General features: G+C 35.9%; 2 protein-coding genes across 2 annotated transcripts; one reads left to right on the top strand and one right to left on the bottom strand.

Moving 5' to 3' along the window:
• Positions 1 to 1,929: 1,929 nt before the first annotated feature.
• On the bottom strand, positions 1,930 to 4,154 carry LOC145018275 (tubulin beta-1 chain-like). Its single transcript, XM_078976174.1, has 3 exons — positions 3,658 to 4,154; positions 2,870 to 3,139; positions 1,930 to 2,795 (listed from the first exon to the last, which is right to left on the bottom strand). Exons 1-3 carry the CDS (start codon positions 4,049 to 4,051, stop codon positions 2,119 to 2,121), a joined length of 1,341 nt encoding a protein of 446 aa, XP_078832300.1. The 5' UTR covers positions 4,052 to 4,154; the 3' UTR covers positions 1,930 to 2,118.
• Positions 4,155 to 9,218: 5,064 nt separating this feature from the next.
• On the top strand, positions 9,219 to 9,861 carry LOC145016064 (uncharacterized). The gene is made up of 3 exons (XM_078974493.1): positions 9,219 to 9,266; positions 9,374 to 9,661; positions 9,751 to 9,861. Exons 1-3 carry the CDS (start codon positions 9,219 to 9,221, stop codon positions 9,859 to 9,861), a joined length of 447 nt encoding a protein of 148 aa, XP_078830619.1.
• Positions 9,862 to 20,306: the final 10,445 nt, after the last annotated feature.

Raw genomic sequence — 20,306 nt, forward strand, 5'->3', positions numbered from 1 at the left:
TCGCAAGGCATGAGAACCAAGATCTAGGCCCTAGACACCCACCAACCTCGTAAGGCCTCAAACTTTACTTCCATGCACGACCCTTTGGGGCTTAAAAGGCCATAACAATATCCTTAGGGTTTGCATGGGACTTCAATAGAATAAAGTTTACACCTTTATACCTTTATAACCCTTAATGACTCTAGATCTGAAAGTATAATCAACTTGGGACATCCATGACTCATAAATCATACTTCTTAGACAAAAACCCCATAAAAGTGACCATAAAGAGATCTAAGGAACTACAAGGCATATTAGGAGCTTGATTACCATAAAGTGATGAGAATGGAACGAAATCCATGGATCTATAAAATTCTCCTTGAACCTTCAGGCTGCTTCTTCTTCTTTTAGGCTTCAAGAACACACAAACCACTCAAAGATGGCTCACACACTCCCAAAATGCTTTAGGGTTTCGTGGATTAGGGTTTAGGACTTGGAGACTGTAAATGGGGCTGATGGGGGAGAATAAAATGCTTAAATAGAGTACAAAGACCCGAATTAAGGGTTTCCCAAACCCAGACCAACTCGTCGAGTTGGTCCACCAACTCATCGAGTAGGTCCTTCTACCCGCGTACCAAAACTCGCTCTTACTCGTCGAGTCATCCCCCAGACTCAACGAGTTGCTTTCTTGACTTAGGGTTTTCCTTTCATTTATTTGGCCTTCTGGGTTTCGGGTGTTACACTACGCATAGTAAGTTTAATTTTTTCGAAATAAAAGAGATTTTTATATAATGATAGAAAATGAGTTCTTTCGCCTCAAAATCTGAATAATATTATTCATCATTTCAATTTTTTTTTGGGCATTCATTGAAAGGTGATACGTGCTTCAAATTTGATCAATTGAGATATAGGTAAACATTATTTTTTGATTATTTATCCATTCCAATTTTTCGTCTTTCTATATTTTTTTTTTCTAATTTAATAGGTTGAATAACTTGTAATAAAACTAAGGCATGAGAGAAATATTAGATTACATAGGGTCGACGAATGTGATGGGTTCGTTAACAATTCAAAGATGGAAAAAAATCAAAAAAAAAAAAAAAAGTAAATAAATAAAGAATAAAACTCATTCTTTGTATTTTGCATATCTGAATTTCTCTCGATTCAAAAAAATATGAAATCTTGGGTTACTAATTTGTGGAATACTAGACAACTATTAATTTTCCCTTTGTTTTTGTGTCTTTAGTAGTCCTAGTATTTCTAACAATCGCAATAGCTTTTTTATTTAATGTTAAAAAAACAAGATTGTTTAGCTGATAGGAACAAAATCTCATCTATGTTTTTTTTACAAAACCTACGCTTGTACCATGACACAAATATCTCCGAAGATTGCTTAAAGCATGGCATCATTCCCCTCATTTGTTACTAGACAAAAGAGGTGTTTGATTTAATTTTTCACAGCCAAAATTCCTTTTTGGAAAAGAAAAAAAAAACAAAAAGATGGCTAATAAAACTAGTTTTAAAAGCTATTTTCAGAGTTTTGATACAAAGAAAATAAACTTTTTGAAAAAATCAGAAACTTGTTTGAAAAAGTCAGAAAACCTGATTTTTTGTAATTTTTCCAAAAAAAACTTTTAGATCGTAAAAAACTAAGTCAAATTACACTTCAATTTATCAATTTAGTTTTTGCCTCGGATGGTTGTTGGATTGCATCATTTTGCTTGGCAATAACATCATGTTTTCATTAAAGATTCACCATGGTGGCAGGGAACCCTGCAAGAATGTACAATGATAATGGTTCTTCGGCACTAGGAAATGACCAACATGTGCTAGTGCTTAATCTATCAACATGTGCTAGTGCTTAATCTATCAAAGTAAACGAACTCACATTTCGACGACACATGAGTCTGATTTTTCATGTAGTAGGAGAGCAGGTTGAAAGGCAAAATCTTACGCAAACATAAATCAAACCATATTAAACAGCAACCCAAGATTCTTTAGGTGGAACAAAAATCACCCAGTAATTCATAGCACAAACATCTGCTTTCTTTAAATTGTTTCCACAGCTAATAACTAGAAATATCATAAATGGTAGTTGAGATTACAACCACATAATACACATTACCCACATAATTCAAATTACGCCTCCTCTTCATACTCCTCTTCCTCCTCATACTCACCCTCTTCATCAGCAGTCGCATCTTGATACTGCTGATACTCCGACACCAAATCATTCATATTACTCTCAGCCTCAGTAAACTCCATCTCATCCATACCTTCACCAGTGTACCAATGCAAGAAAGCCTTCCTCCTAAACATAGCAGTAAACTGTTCACTCACACGCCTAAACATCTCCTGAATGGAAGTTGAATTCCCAATGAAAGTAGACGCCATCTTCAACCCAGTTGGAGGGATATCACAAACAGTTGACTTCACATTGTTTGGGATCCACTCCACAAAGTATGAAGAGTTCTTGTTTTGAACATTTAGCATTTGCTCATCCACTTCTTTGGTGCTCATTTTACCACGGTAGATGGCGGAGGCGGTGAGGTAGCGGCCGTGTCGGGGGTCGGCGGCGCACATCATGTTTTTGGAGTCCCACATTTGTTGGGTGAGTTCCGGGACGGTTAGGGCACGGTATTGTTGTGACCCACGGGAGGTGAGAGGGGCGAATCCGACCATGAAGAAGTGGAGACGCGGGAATGGAATCAGATTCACAGCGAGCTTTCTTAGGTCGGAATTGAGTTGTCCTGGAAACCTTAGACAGCAGGTGACACCGGACATGGTTGCAGAGATGAGATGATTAAGATCACCAACTGTTGGAAAAATTTTGGTTGGTTAGTTGATAAAACTAAAGATAAAAAGAGGAAGAGGAAATGGAGGAACTTACAGCTTGGAGTTGTGAGCTTTAGTGTTCTGAAGCAGATATCGTAGAGTGCTTCGTTGTCAAGAACCATGCACTCATCTGCGTTTTCAACAAGCTGGTGGACAGATAATGTGGCATTGTAGGGCTCGACAACTGTATCAGAAACCTTGGGAGAAGGGAATACAGAGAAAGTCATCATCATTCTATCGGGGTATTCTTCTCTGATCTTTGAGATCAGAAGAGTTCCCATTCCTGATCCTGTTCCACCACCAAGGGAATGGCAAACTTGGAAACCTGCAGTTAATTTGATGATTAAATACTCTATCTTATAAACCACTCATCAATCATCAAACGAAAATGACAAATCAAAACAATTTCACAATTATGTTAAGCAACTACAAATATATAGATGCGATAAACCAACCCCAAATTCACACCCATTCATTATACGAGGTATAAAACCAACTCTAAAACAATTTGCTAACTGATTTCACACGTTATCATAGAATATAGTTACTCTAAACTGTATATACAGTACATGTAGACAGTAGATCTAGAATTTCTATCATTATAGATATACACAGAATTTTGAAATTCAAACCAACCATGATCCATCTAGACAAGTACGAAAAAACGCCTTAAAGGTCGAGCCTTAGACACAGGAAAATAAATCTAAACCACATCGCTAAGTGAATTCACAGAATCCAACATATGATACATACAGAAAGCAGATCTGTCGTTTCAAAGAGCAATTTAAAATTTTCAAAAAACAAAGCAGAAACGAGCATAAACGTCCAGATTTGAATATATACCTTGCAAGCAATCACAGTTCTCGGCCTCCTTCCTAACGACGTCCAGAACCGAATCGATCAATTCAGCACCCTCAGTATAGTGTCCTTTCGCCCAATTGTTACCAGCGCCGGACTGGCCAAAAACAAAGTTATCAGGCCTGAAGATCTGTCCGTAAGCACCAGATCTGAGACTGTCCATGGTACCAGGCTCCAGATCCATGAGCACCGCGCGTGGAACAAACCTTCCGCCACTAGCCTCATTGTAATAAACGTTGATCCTCTCAAGCTGGAGTTCAGAGTCTCCGGTATACTTCCCGGTGACATCGATGCCGTGCTCTGCACACACGACCTCCCAAAACTTGGCACCAATCTGGTTACCACATTGGCCACCTTGAATGTGAAGAATCTCACGCATTTTCAAATGGAAATGAAGGAACGAAGAAACTAGGGGTAAGAGACAAAGTTGCAGAAGAGAGAGAGAGATTAGGGTTTCGAGTAGAGAGTGAAACTGTAGTGAAGAAAGGGGTATTTATAAAGTCTTGGACGATAGGATAATACTTTTTCAAGAGCTAAAAGTGTTGAATACAATGTACGCTCAACTTTGATGCGTGACGTACAATTCGGTTTATTGTTTTGGGTATGAAATTAGTGTTTTGTTATCTGGAAAAGTTAATTTTATGTCCCCTCACACGGCTCTAGAAAGTTTTTGATTTTGAAATTCAAATTGGTGCATGAAACAGTGGACGGGTAAATTTTGTTTGAACTTGTAAGACCTAACGGTTGCTGTGAAATATTATGTCGATAGTTTAAACAAAGTTACAACGGATACAAAAAAAAGTATTTATATTTCACTAAAAGTGTCTTTTTTTGAACAAAAAAAGATTACCTAAAATACTTTTTAAATATCTTAAAATATTTTGTCTAAAATAATAAAAATACAAAAAAATTATATTAAAAGCTAACATCTGTTTATTTTGTTAGAATAAAAATTAGATAAAACTGCAAAAAATTCATTTTTTTTGACATTTAATTCAAACGTCAACGACTTTAATACATATGGGGTATTTATTTTCTATTTTTCTTTAATGGATAAATGCTACTATAACCCAACCATCTTACAAATTTTGGTGTAAATGGTCCCTTTTTTTACATTTGAAAGTAACGATGCTTAAAGCCATTTTGTTCAAAGTGGAAGGATTTAGTCGGTAAACCTTGTCCTACTCACCATTATTTATACACACATAATCGAAATTAATCCACATAAGCTGCCATGTCACTTTCTCGTTTAATGAGCTTTCCCTACAAAACATTTTATAAAAAACCCTTCGGTTGTCTTCTTCCCCCTTTTTGTCGTACTTTTTCTCTAAAAAATCATTGTCATGGCGGTTTACATGAAGATCGAACTTCACTTTGTTGGGTTTTTTATAAGATACCCCGAACTTAGTTATACGTATGGAGCGAAACAAAGGTGCAAAGATGTTGGTTTTGTTGGAATGGACGACAACTAGTATGTTGGTCATGCAAAGATTTGCAAATGAAATGTGTGTAAATATTTACTTTTGCATGTCTGACATAGACTTTCCTGATGGATTGATGATATTAGCTACTGAAATTAACTACCAAGACTTCATTAAAGTTGGGTATGTTGTTGGTTGTGTCCTGGATGTATACATGGATCATCTAGGTGTGAATGTGCATCAATGGATTATCAATAAGCAACTTGATGGGAGCGTTGTGGAAGACAATCATTCTGAGGGAGTTATGCATAATGACCTTGATTAAGTGCATGGTAATATCCATGATGACCTTGAACACGTAGATTATAATCCAATGACTAAGACCATGGACGATGTGTTTTTGAACAAGCTATCCCCAAAGGTACAGTCAACCCCAAACAGTCCACCTCATGAGGATCCATATCTTCAAATATAATACAATGAGGTAAATCTTGAAGAGGTTACTACAAATAATCAAAATGTGCATTGGAAAAAACAAAAACACGTGTTAGGAATGTGATTTGATAGTCCAAAACAGTTAAAGCTTACGTTATGTAATTATGTTGTTGTTAATGGATATCAGTTGTGCTACAAAAAAAATGGCAGTAGAAGACTTTTAGTTAAATGTTGTTCTAGCCAGTGTAAGTTTAGGTTGTGGGCTTCATGGATGAGTGAAGAAAACTCTTTCCAGATTAAGTCCTCTATAGATGAGCATAATTGTGCAAGAAATTTCAAACTTGGATTAATTGTTAGCTATGCTTAGATTGGCATCCATTTCACAACTAAGTTCTTACAAAAACCGGAAATCAGTGTTAGGATGCTCAGGGAAGAGGTGAAAAGACTTTTGGTATTGATGTAAGTATGGGTCAGTGTAGGATAGCAAAAAAAGCATGTTGTTGAGCTAATTGAAGGCACATTGGTTGAGCATTATTCAAAGCTTATGGTGAGGAGATAAGAATATCAAACCTTGGATCAACTGTGAAAATGGATGTCAATAGTATGTCGGATGGGAAAACTTATTTTAGTAAGTTTTATGTATGTTTTAAGGGACTAAAGCAAGGTTAGATGGGTAGTTGTAGAAGAGTAATTAACCTGGATGAGTGTTTCCTTAAGGGGTTATGTACTGGATAGTTAATTAGTGTAGTTGGAAGGGATGCTAGTAATCATATATTCACAATTGCATAGGCAGTTGTTCGTGTGGAAAACAAAGAGATTTGAAAATGGTTTTTGGATAATTTAAAAGATGACTTAGGAATGGCAAATGGTTTTGGATTTACATTGATGTTAGATCAGCATAAGGTATGTTACTTACTTGTATTCTATTTATAAATGTTATTTACTTGTATTGTTATATCAATTCAACTCTAAATGTGAAGGGACTATTGCAAGCTATGAAATAGATTTTACCTAGTGTTAAACAGAGACAGTGTGCAAGGCATATTGTTGCCAACTTCAGGAAAAGATTCCCCAGAGTACGTTATGAGAAGATATTTTGGAAGGTGTAACGCCCGGGTTTCAGGGCTAAGCATTTTTTGGGCGATGTAGTAGTCTTGGTCAACTATTGTAACTATTTTTGAAGCAATAAAGATAAAATATTTGAATTCTATGTGAATTATGTGTATTTGTGTGCTTATTACTTAATTATAAAGATATAATTAATAAAGAATAAACATAAGCGTCAAAATAAAGTGTGATATAAGTCCAATATCTTTACAAAAAGTTGTAGTGATCAAAACAAGGATTTCGGGGATATAAAGAACGTCGAAATCCGATTTATAACGAAGAAGTTATGACCCGTCGAAGTTTCGCGACGGAATCGGCACGGCACCGGGAAGCGTAAAAAGTGAATTTACGATAGAAAGACTTTTTAGCCTTAGTAATCTAAACCAAAGTCATAGAGTATGTTAAACCGAGAAAATCCATAAAAAGAACGCCCAAATCTAACTTCGTATGAGGAAATTATGATTTTTTCAAAGTTTCGGCTTAGCAGTGTACAACCCGAAACTCGAATTTTAGTTCGAGGGATTTCCGACTTAGAGACCTAAATGAGAGTTGAAGATCTCATTAATAGGAACTCAACGGTAAAAAGACAGACGAAAACGGAGTCTGTATGAAGGAGTTACGAATTCTTTGCGGTCATTTAGCAATCTAATATCCTCCTACTGTTAAATTTAAGATCGGTCGAGAATTAGCCAACGGAGTCTAAATGAAAGTTGTAGACCTTGACTTTACCTACACGTAGATATAAAGAACGTTAAAAACAAATTTTGTATGTGAAAGTTATAAATTTTTGAAAATCAACTGATTTCCACCATGTGTGCAATGCCACGTGTCAGCACCGGATTGTGCTTGGTTGTACCCAGCTGGCCACAACGTGGGCATCAAATGGCCACGACGTGGGAGCCTCTTCAGCCTCCTATAAATAAAAACGCCCCTCTCCTTCATTCCTCACACCTTAACCGTTCATTAATCTCTATATACTCTCTCTCTCTCTCTCTCTCTCTCTTTCTCTCTCTCTCTCAGCCCCGAAACCCCCCAAAAAGCCTATGGGACCCCCTAGCAGGAGGCGAAAGCCCCGATTTTGAAAAAAACCCGTTGTAAGTGAGCTACGCCTAACCTATCTTTAGTATAGTTTATGTTTTAATATAATATGTTATTATGACCTTATAATAAGTACTTGAGTTATTATTATGGGTTATATAAGTATCGTTTAACGCTTATATAATAGTAATAATAGCTAGACTATTAATTAGTCTCGATGAATATTAGACTAAACCCTAGTGGTAATGATACAAGGTTTTGGCGAAGGAAATTTGTGTTAAGAGTAACGAAGTGTTGTCCAAGTGCCGAGTCACCACCTTCTCAGTTGAGTGCATAGTTACTTTCATCTTACACATAGATATGAAGTATTTAATATAAATTACGTGCTATGTGTGCATATTTCCTGAATACTTGTTATCTATGTTGGATGAATGATTTTATACATGTTTTCAAATGATATAAACTGTATATTTATTTTATATCTACAAAATGTGTTGGGTAAAACATGGGTAGATGTAATAGTTGGTGTGGTGAAATAAATTGATGAGAAACCTCGATGTTGTTGGTGATCCAATCATCTAGCAGAGTATAGATGAAGACCACATACTCTTCTAGATAGTCCAGTGGAATGCTGGCAGGCTCGCAACCTGTAGGTGTTTGTGAACAATGTGTTCACCGGTGTACTCCATCCCCCACATGGTTGCCTTTAGGACATTTATTGCTAAAGAACCCCCTTAGCAATAGTGTCCATCCCGATGATAATCCTTAGGATAGGTCCCTTATGATAGGTGTTTAGGGACATAATGTGAGGATAACGGGAACGAGTAATCAGGTTATTGTTGGTTGATGAATTTAATAAACTTATTTATTGTGGGTTAAAAACTATATGTGCTCACTAGGATCCCAAGCCCGACCCACTCAGTTTCTTGAATTACAGGTAGTGGCGTTAGAGCATAAATGTGATGTTTTGGATGAGGGATTACGTATATAAGCCTGTAGATATGAAATAATGTAGTAAGGCTTATATTGTACTGTTTATACTTTTGATATGTATCGAACTTGACATCCCGAGTCTTTTAATGAAATAAATTTCTACGGAAATGCTTTGATAAATCTTTATCATATTTTGTCTTCGAGACAAATTCTGCAACTCTTTTATTTAAAATAGTACTCTGATTTTTAAACAAAGTATAAACAAAACCGGTCTTTTCTGACCGTGATTTTGGGGATGTCACAGAAGGCATGCAAGGCATCTACTGAGCCTTTACACAATGCAACAATGAAGGAAATACAACTTCTCAATCCTTCAGCCTTTGAGTATCTAACGGAGAAGAACCCACAATCATGGTGTAGAGCTTTCTTTCAGGAGGGCAAGATGTGTGATGTTATAGAAAATGGATTGTCGAAGAGATTTAACAATGTGATAAGAAATCGATGAAAGGAAAAAAAAACAATCATCATAATGCTTGAAGATATTAGATTGTATGTTATGGAAAGGCAGTTTCATTTGAGCATGAAAGGCAGTTCATGGCCAGATTTTCAACCATGTCCAGCAATTACATCCTTACTGAATCAATTGAAAAAAGTTCAAAGGTAAACTTAGTTTTAATTTCTTAACATCAACATAAATACTAAACATAGACTAACTTTTACACGGTGTTATTAGATATTGAAAGGTTTTACCAACTGGTTTGAACCAGTTTGAGATACGAAACTTAGCAGAGTCTTATTTGGTGGATTTAGACAAGAAGAAATGTTCTTGTAGAGTATGGAAATTAAATGGCTATGGATGTGTGCACTCAGTTGCAACTATCTCTTACCTAAACAGATATGTGGGAAGTTATGCGGATCCTATGTTCTTTGGAGCTGTTTACAAAAACACTTACAAGTATCCAATGAAAGGGATGAATGACAACACTATGTGGCCAAGTACTGAATTCATATCACCATTGCCACCTTTGAAGAGGAAAATTCCAGGCAGGCCTAAAGTCAATAGAAGGAAGGACCCAGGTAAAAAGACTACTAGACACACTATGTCATAGGTTGGAAGAAAATTATTTGCATTGTGTGTAAACAGGTTGGTCACAATAAGGTTACATGTCCTCAAGTTGAGAGGCCCAAAAAACTCAAGGTGAAGAAAAAGAGACCAACTACTAAATGTGGTAATGAAGAGGAAGGAAGTAGTTGAAAAACAACATGTGCACGTAAACGGAAGCAATCTGAGAGGATTATAAAGAAAAAATTGGCTAAAAGCGTTGAAGGGGGAAAATGGAGAATGAAATTTAGGTGAAAATCCAATGAATATTGAATAGGGATAAGTGCTTGTTGGTTGTTTATTAAGACCAAGTTGGTTTTTTAATGGCTTATATAAGTTTGTTTCTTATAGTACTATGTTGGTTGTTTGTGAGGACTAATATGTGTGTGGTCCCATACGTTTATTTTCATTTGCATGGGTGCAAGTGTTTGTATTGTATGTGTTGCTAGTGTTTTATATGGTATGTGGTTGTTGGATGTTGATAAGTACATTTTATGCACCTATTTAGCATGTTTATTCCCACCATTTCATAGCATTCTAATTCACAATTGTTGCATTTAGTTAATCAATTGGGCAATTGCATATTTTATTAAGAATGTCTGGTACTTCAGTATTTTTGATTTATTTTGTAGGCATTATGGAGCATGGAGCTTTGGATTATGGAGCATGGAGCTTTGGAGCATGAAAAGAATATGTATCGGTCATGCCATGGAAGAGAACATGAAGACATAACATGAGTCATTGTTACATTATCATCATAGCAAAGGACTACATTTCAAACACGATTCATGTCACACCGACACAGGTCGTGTTTGTCCTTTCTCATCTTATATTTAAGCAACATGACTTGTGGTGAAGCTAGACTGAAGATGGAGCCAACAATGAAGTCTTTTGGACTTCTAGTAAAAAGCATGGGCCATGACAAAAACACATGCTCAAGATAAATGGTCATGCCAAAAACACATGGGCAAAAGGCATCATCATGCTAAAAAAGCATGGTCTTATGTAAAGCACGTGATCCTTAATAAAACAAGGGAAAATGTCATTTTACGGGCAAAAGGCATGACCATGCTAAAACACATGGTTTCTGGAACAAGTTTGGGAGAATTCTTGGAGCTTTTGAGAAGACCAAATCATTCCAAACACTTTTGATTTCATTTTAGTAAGCGTTAAACATTTCAATTTCATCTTTATTCTTATTTGATTTGTTCTGAAACCCTAATTTATAGTTCTTGTTCAAAACATGTTGATTGCTTAACTTGAAGCATATGATTTGATGTTTGATTTGTGATTCTATTCTAGTGATTATGTTTTTGTTTAAACTAGAATCTTTGAAGTTAATAATTGGTAACAAACAATAAGTTTTCTTATTGTAAAACATATGTCACATGTTTTCACACTTGCGAGCGTAAGAGAAGAAATGAACATTGTTGGGAAGCTTGTACAAAACTTAATGCAATTTTTCAATACAATCTAAGAGTGTGTTTAGGTTGAATTAGTAAATCTAGGTCTAGTAAAAGAGCGTGTTTTGGTTAGATAATTTGGCAAGCGAGAGGTATTAGAGCGTGTTAATGTCTTTCAGTACCAACTTATAATAGCAATCATGAATTACATCAAGTCATAATCAAGTTGAACAACAACATTGAGAACTAGAACTACAATCATTCAATCAATTTTTTTTACAAGTTATTTCATTTTTTGCATGTTTTAAAGTAGATTGTTATTTTATTATTTCACTTTTGCAAACAAAACCCCCTTTGTGACCAAAGTACCTTGTACGATTTTTTTAGTACATTAAAGTAGTGTATTTGGAGTTTGTTGTACTCCTATTATATGTTGGGTTTGACATGCCTAAAAAATTGGCGTTGTTTGTCGGGGACACGATGTTGCTAATTATTTATGCCCAGATCCTTCTGTATATGTACACCACTGCCAAATGACTCAGAGATAGATAATACTACAAATAGGTTACGGAAGCAAGCCAAGCTTCGTAAGAAGCAGCTGGGTTATGGGACTTCTTCATCATCTACCCCTATGGTCATCAATATTTGGGAGGACATACCCCTCTAAAGTGTGTCAGAAACTAAAACATAAACCCTCTCACTCTCACCTCAACCATCCTCATCCAAAAATACCACTCCACCCACTTCACCTACTCATAACATCCCAAACTCCACACCCATAAAAACCTTAATTCCTACTCATACCATGGGAGATAATCATGTAGGGAATGACAGTTCTCCAAATCCACCACCCAAACAAACCCTTTGCCAATGGGCGAGGCAAGAGGTTACTCAACAACCTCTTTGCATCACCTATCCAACAACCACAAACCTTGAACTAAAATTTGGTATTATCCACATCCTCCCAACCTTTAGAGGCCTAGAAAATGAAGATCCGCACAAGTTCGTCACAGAGTTCCATGTTGTGTGTGTTGGCATGAAACTACACAATGTCACGGAGGATCAAATCAAGATTGGGGCATTCCTTTTTATAGTGCAAGACTCAACAAAAGATTGGCTTCATGACCTTCCACCGAGGACAATCAACACATGGTTGCGAGGTGAGTTTCCTCACCATATTTAGTGGGTCGAAGGCACCAATGCCGACCCACGATCTGTTATGTTAGATTACTCATTGTTTATGTGACACTAGTATGTACATGTGCTTGTATGCTTATTGGACAGGGCCCACCGATTATTCTATATGCTATTACTTGATATGTAATATGAATTGTATGTGAGTGGGGCCCATTATGCAAGTTAGGGCGAGACCCATTAAGAGTTAGGGTGGGCCCGTTATACTTATTGGGCGGGGCCCGTTATGCGAGTTAGTGTAACATCCCAGAATTAGAGACCAAAAATTTTGTTTTTAATTAAGTTATTATAAAACCATATGTAACAAAACATCCATAATAACATCTCATGTCAAGAACCAAAGTACAAAATAATCAAAACATGTTATCATAAAACAGTATCAAAGTGTAATCCCGAAGATCTCATATGTGGAAATATAGTGTGATGCGCAGCGATCGAGCCGACTCCTTTCCTTTGAAAATGAAGTACCTGAAACCAATAAACAAAACTGTAAACATGAAGTTTAGTGAGTTCCCCAGTGCATAACCCACACAATCTACATAACCACATAATCCATACTAGCTATAACATGTAGAAAAACCATATCAATCACATAAGCCGTGCCTAGAAACATATACGGATGTCGTGGGTTCGTCCCCAAGGTCTTACTCCAGGATGTCATGGGCTCTCCACATGGTCTTACACCTAAGTGCTATGGGATCTCCCATTTTCTTTGATAGGAAAGCCATGGGCTCTCCACATGGTCTTACATCCAGGTGTCATGGGCTCTCCCATGGTCTTCCATGCAAATATCACAAAGACAATTAGCATACCACATGATCACTAGCATATCATATATACATGCATACCAAACATTTCAATAGTGAATCTACAATAAACACTACAACATAGTAGGAAAGCCATTGATTCTCCACATGGTCTTACATACAGGTGTCATAGGCTCTCCCATGGCCTTCAAACAAGCATAACACATATATCACTAACATACTTCCTAGCACATAACCAGCTAACATGCCTTAGACCCATTGGTATAGTGAGGAGACTCACCTGGCAGTGCTGAAGTCCCACAGATGCAAATCCAGCTGATGGTTGACAGATTCCTAAACTACCAACATCAAACAATACCCAATTAATATTTGGGTCCCAACACATAACCATAAGTTCTTGGAGTAACAGGCTACATTATCCCATCTTGGCTTGATTCAAGCCCAAGGCCCAATCCATAGACCCAAAAGCCAAGCTAGGAATCAAAGCCCAACATATGGACCAATTTCCCAAATTGGGCCCAAACCTTTACATGGTCTCACTTTAAGGCCCAACCATTTATTCCAGCCCAACTTTTGACATTCTAATGGCCCAATATCATATAATCATTAAGGCCCAAACTGTGACCCACCCAAACCCTCATATGGGCCTTACCCTAAACCCATAAACATATTATAGTCTGTATGAGTACTCTTCGATGGCCCATTAATAATCCAATCATCAAGGCCCAAAAGAAAGGCCCAACAATAAACCCAAGTGAAATTATGGTTTTCCCAAGAAACGATGATTAGGGTTAAGTGTCCCTGCTTAACCCATTAAGGACTTAATCCATTAAGTCACACCTGGCCTTAGTTTATTGCAATTGGTTATTAATTAATATTTTAAGTTTATTAAATAAGCCCGATACGGTCCCGATAAGTCCCAAATTAGGGTTTCATGGCATTAGGGTTTTCCAAACCCTAATTAGGGTTTCCAACCTATAATAGCCCAATAGGCCCAAAATTAATCTTTAAGACCATTAGGGTTTTGCTAGGTCAATTAGGGTTTTGCTAGTGAGGCACCACCCACTACCACCCCGGGTAGTGGTGGTCAATGGCGGCTCACGACGGCGTAAGGTGGTGGTTATGGTTCTTATCATTACATCTTTTGCTAATTACAATTACAAGCTTTTATTACACAAATAAACACACACACACAACCCCCCTAGTGGTGGCCGGCAGTGGCTTGTGGTGGCGGTGGCTATTCCCAACTTTCCGGCTAGACAAAACACACACTCCTATACTTCATATTGCATACTACAATCTAGCCACCCACCTGGTGGCTCAAGGCGACGTCGGAATAGTTTTTGGGTTGTCAACCACCACCTCTTGGTGGTGGTGGTGGCTTCTTTCTGGTTCTCCGACAAGCAGCAACACTCCTCGACACTTCTTTGCTCGGAATCAGGACGCAACCACGATCTGAAGACCGAACATTCCCCAACTCAGTCACAAGAGCTTCCTGTTGCTCAAAAATCACACAACGACGAATGTGACCGGTATTCCTTGGTCTCGGCGGTTCTCCAGTGTACACGACTTCTTCGATAGTGAGGCTGTTGTGATGCTTAGACGGCGAAGGAGCGGCACTTCTGGTGGTTTACGGTTCCACAACGATGGAAACTTCTCCAAACTATAACCATTGTTGCTTCGTTCGACCGGTCTTGGTGGTTCGCCATGGTCTTACGGAGACAGCGACTGTATGGAGGAATAAGGGTGGCGACGCCAGACTTGTATTATCAGAAAATGGACGAAGTAAAGGGGGTGGAAGATGAGAAGTCTCGCATGGTGGCTGGAGGAAATAACGTTAGGGTTAGGGTTGAACGGTAGCTGGAGGTTAAATACCTGGTTTACATAAACTACACTTAATAATGACATAAACTACCCCTCACATCCAGATTTATTTTTAAACTTAGTCCATAATTTACTAATTCGACCCTGCCCTCTTAAATTCCTTTCAAATCAAGCCCATAACTTACACTTTAGCCCCTGGCCCATAAAATCTTCTCAATTTTAACCCAATAATTACCAAATATACCCTTGTTTCTATAATTCTTCTCAAAACAACTCCGTAACTTACTAAAAAACCCCCCAACTATCAAAATTATTCACAAATTAGTCTGGGAGTTACATTTATTAATTTATTTAAATAAACAGGGGGTTACAGTTAGGGTGGGGCACGATATACTCATTGGGTAGGGCCCATTATGCGAGTTAGGGAGGGTCCTGTTATACTCTTTAGGCGGGGCACAATATGTGTTATATGTTTGGTATGAGGTATCTTGGGGAACTCACTAAGCTTTGTGCTTACGGTTTTAGTTTATGTTTCACGTACTTCCAGTTCCAATAGGAAGGGCTCGGGACGATTGCAGAGCACACACCACCTCGTTTCGATTTTTATGTTTACTCTGACTGTTATGATGTTGACACGTTGTTTTGTTTGGTTTGTATGGATGATGTTTTGAAAATAATGGTTTTACTAAATTAAATATGAAATTTTCGGGTCTTATTTTTGGAATGTTACATATGTGTTCAATGATATTTAATTTTGTAGAAAAGAAAAGCATGAGTCAGCAGATGTTAGGTTTAGGCTGTTCGAAAAAAGTTGAGTTTTTAATAACTATGAATTTTTAAATGGTTCTGAAATTTTAAAAGAATAGAAAAGATAGTGAACAATAATGGGGAAGCGGTCGTGTGAAATAGAAAAATGATAAGGAAAAGGTTTTGTTAAAAGGGTGTCAAATGCTTTGAATCTTAAAAATTAAAAGGTTATCTTTTAATTGAAAAGTTAACACACTACCAAACAACCCTTAGAATCTTGTAAACTAACTTTGGTTATTCAAAAACTATAGCAATCAACAAATCTCATGTTTATATTGGTTATGCATCTTAGAGGGTGTTTATTTCATTTAAAACTAACTTATTTGTTTATTGCCTTTTTGAAAAATCAAAAAGTCAAAAAAAAAATTTTGACAATATAAAAATAACTTTAGAATAATTTCTCACCAACCTTTCAAAAAGAAGATTTCAATAAGTTAAGATTTTTAACTTTTCAAAACTCCTTATAACTTTTTAGGTTGTAAAAGAAAAATACATTTTAAAACATGTGTAATGGAGGTAGGAGTGGTTCCTCCGCAACCCACTTAACCAATTGTTACATCAGCTTTTCTTTATCTCTTTTTTTTTCATCTTTTTCAATCCACAACACATGAAAATAACATATTTCACAACCCACTAAATTAAAAACATACAAAACAATATAAGATACAACTTCTTAAGCCTATGGTATAATAGAAAAACGTAGAGAGAGACAGGGATTATGTTCGGGTTCCTCAACTCGTTAAAGATAGGAAATGAGTGGTATTGCACGGTGAGGGGTATTGCTCTTGGAGGTACCCATAGTACCTCTAACTTAATCACTGTCTTCATGAGAAGTCGTTTGATAGTTGATAACTGAGTTATAGCTAACTGAGTTAGAGGTTTGGACCGGATTGATTGCAAAACAGAACACCAAACTTGTGGGATAGGGACCGAGTCCAAGGGAGGGGTTGATCAGAAGTAAAATGAAGAACAAATTGGTCCATGAGGGAAAAACAATAGGGACCGAATCAATAAAAAAAATGGGGATCGAGTCCAATGGTGCTGAAGGGAAACAGATATGCTAACTTGAGACTGAGGACCGAGTCCTAGCTTCGGACCCAATTAGAAGGGAAACCAAACAACCGTTAAGTTAAGATAAACACTTTTTTAAAAACAACTTATTGATTTTTCTCATCAAAAAGCTAATTCACACTTTTTAACAAACTCATTTTCTCACCGTATGTCATTTTGTCTAAAAAGGTTCAAAATAAATTACTACAATCAATAGTTTCTAGCATTTTATTAAATAAATAGGATGACTTTGAGTTACATCAAAACTGGTAAAACTAACAATGAAAAAAATGTCGCTAGTAATAAAACAAATGAGATAAAATCAAAATGGTTGACCATTTACAACCTCCACATTCTTTTATATATATATATATATATATATATATATATATATATATATATATTAAAGGATGATACTTTTTAGGAATAGTAAACTTATGTGATTTTTGGTAAAAATGGTCATCTGTTTATATGTTTGTGTTCAAATCCGTCTTTAGATCATTTTATGTCAGTACCCATATTTTGTGCGGATATGTGTTGGGAATAGTTCCGCTTTCCCGGTCATTTTGTGTTCAAATCCGTCTTAAGGTGAAATTTTTGTTTTTAAAAAAAAATGTATATAAAAAAACAAAACTTTTTACATCCTGTAGTGAAAATGAATATGTAAAAAATAGGAATTTAATTTTTTTTTTAAAATCATTCTTAAAATGTAAAGTTATTTTTTTTTATATTTCAGTTTTGCTGAAAGACTTGTCGCATCCGATCCCCGCAACGCGGGGTTAACCATCTAGTTGACTTATTAATAAAGGAATGTTATCATATTGAAAAATAACTTTTGAAAATGACGCGGATTAAAAATAAAATGTTTGATGCATCAACTATAATGAAATGGACCCGTTTTATATCATCACCTTTGTTACATTTATTTTAGAATAAATTATATAAATTGTTAATGTAGTCACAATATATAGATTTCGTCCCTATAAGTTTAAATTCATCACCTTTGTTACAATAATCTCTAAATCCGAATTGTCCCTATAAGTGTATTTTATTTTGACTTTGGTGACAAAGATAAAATTAGTGAATTATTTTTATTTGGTTTTTTTAAATGCTTTTAACAATTTTAATTAACATCTTTATTATTTAAATCAAGTGGACCCAACCGATAACACCTACTTTTTCTATATATAGTGTAAAAAAATTAAAATTTTTTTTCTACTATTATACCGCTACTTAAAAAATGTGCAACTACATAAAAAAATATGTCACTGCAGACAGACAGATTTTTTTTCTATGTCACACTTAGTAGGAGATCTTGCATCCGCCTCTAAATAGATCCAACATCTCAAAACCCTTGTACCCCTCACTGTCAGTCAACATAACCATAAACCTAGGTGATTTTTATTTTTGAGTTATGTGGTCCCTAAGTTGTCAAGACCAAAGAATAAAAAAAAACATAGAAAGGAAATACAAGCGGTGAAATACATGTTTAGTAAACATTGTTTTAGTTTTTACTTGGTTATCAAGAATTTTAGAGAAACAATAATTTCAGGGGAGGGGCGGTCGAGAAGAAGGAGTACGTCATGGGAGGGGAAGGGTGAGGAATGAGAAGGTGGGGTAGGTTAGGGTGGTGGGTCAAATTAATTTAAATAATAAAAATTTTAATTAAAAATTTTAAAAACTTATTTTAAATTCTCTAAAAATGAGATTAGGTAGCTTAGTCATTTTATATCATACCATATGGATGTTTTTTGCAATTTACTCTTTACTTTAATATTACTAAAACATCACATCCACCAAACGGGATTTAAAGTCAATACGGTGTGTGTTAGTTCTAAGATGTCAATTCGCAACAATGTGTACAAAATAATGGATAGTCTCTTAAGGTACGATTTAATTTAAAAAGTTAAAATGACAATAAGACGTAGTGTATCACATCGCTTCATTATAGGTTTCTATGATTTGTGCCATGAAAAGACAATGTTGTTGGCTTAAGCAAACAACTACTCAATGCTAGAAACTACTTTCAAGATGGTCATAGAATGTTGTTATAAAATGCATGTTTTTCATATGCGCTTTTGCTTTATCATGTCATGTAAATGTTAACGTTAATGACAGGAAGGTAGGAGTCATAACATTGATAAGTGAAACCTGATGCTTCTAAGTGGATTATTATTGGTAACATGTTAACCATTTTATATGCTTGTTTGAGTAATTTTTGTGATTGATGTAATTTTAATTTATTTAAGTTATGTAGTGGTTTAATAAGTATTTGAGGTTGTTTCTGTTGTCACTTTAGTGTTGTTGCCACTTTTGTAGAGATCGACTATTGTAGAATGGGGGTAGTGTTTATAAACTGTCCACATAAAAAAAAAAAAAAAAAGGCAAAGCAATTTTTACTATTATAATTGGATACTTTTTCAAAGACTTTGATATCTATGCTCTTATTCTTTTGTCATATGTTGGAACATATTCATAATAGATAAAATAATTTTTTTTGTCTGATTTAAAATGTTAATCTTTTTTTTTATATAGGGTGAGTGGAAATGAAAGTGGTATGGTGAAATTATTTGTTTGGAACAGTCGTTGAAAAATCTTGTCCAAAAGGGCTTTATGGCACATTATGTAATGTATGTTAATTTAATGCCTTGAAATATTCTTTTCAAATTTTATTTTGTTCTAAGAAATCATCAATGTATCTAGTTGAAAATGTTTTGAGGTTCTGCATAATATTTCATGATGCCTCAAGAGATGAACTTTTGAGGTCAAATTTTATAAAGCATTCCCTTCTTTAACAAAATGAATTTATATTATCAAAATGGCTTTCGATCCTTGCACAACTTTCTTCTCTTTTATATTCAAAGGTTAAATGCAAGAAATAGTGATGTACTTTCCTTTCTTTTTCTTATTAAGGTACATACTTTAGAAATTTTACCAAATTTGAGCTTTGTACTTTCAATCTTTATTTCTTCTGGAAATTTGTATAAAATATATAAAAATATCATTTTGATATCCCAAATATTATCTCCAAACTGAAATCTCTCAAGGATAATGGAAAATTTGAGGATGCAGATTTTAAAATGTCGAAGTATCTAAGAATCAATTAAAGCTGAAAAGAATTAACAAGGAAAAACAAGAAAAAAGGGTAAAAGTTTCCATTTCGATGATACTCACTGACTCAATTCGAATTTAGAAGCCATGGATAAAATCAGAGCACTTGGATTTGATCCAGCGAATGCCTTTCCTGAAAGAAGACTTCACCCTGCCTTCAATCGTATACACTTTGTAGTGGGCGATCCTCTTCCTCCTCTTGCTCTCCGGATCAGTCATCCCTCCCCACGGCTTCGACGACGACGTTGACGTTCTCGCCGGTGACCTAATAATACCTCCGCCGCCGTAAATCTGGTTTCCCTTCCCACTTACAATCTCCATCCTCCTGTCACTCTGGTACTGGAAGTTACTTGGCCTGTTGTAGCTCCCTTCCATTATCAATCAAGATTTCCAATCGGAGGAAGCACCAGTCTTCCGTTGGTCTCTGGGATTTCTTCCTTGG

Source organism: Lactuca saligna, chromosome 9, assembly GCF_052625555.1.
Source record: "Lactuca saligna cultivar CGN05327 chromosome 9, ASM5262555v1, whole genome shotgun sequence".
Lineage (NCBI taxonomy): Eukaryota > Viridiplantae > Streptophyta > Magnoliopsida > Asterales > Asteraceae > Lactuca > Lactuca saligna.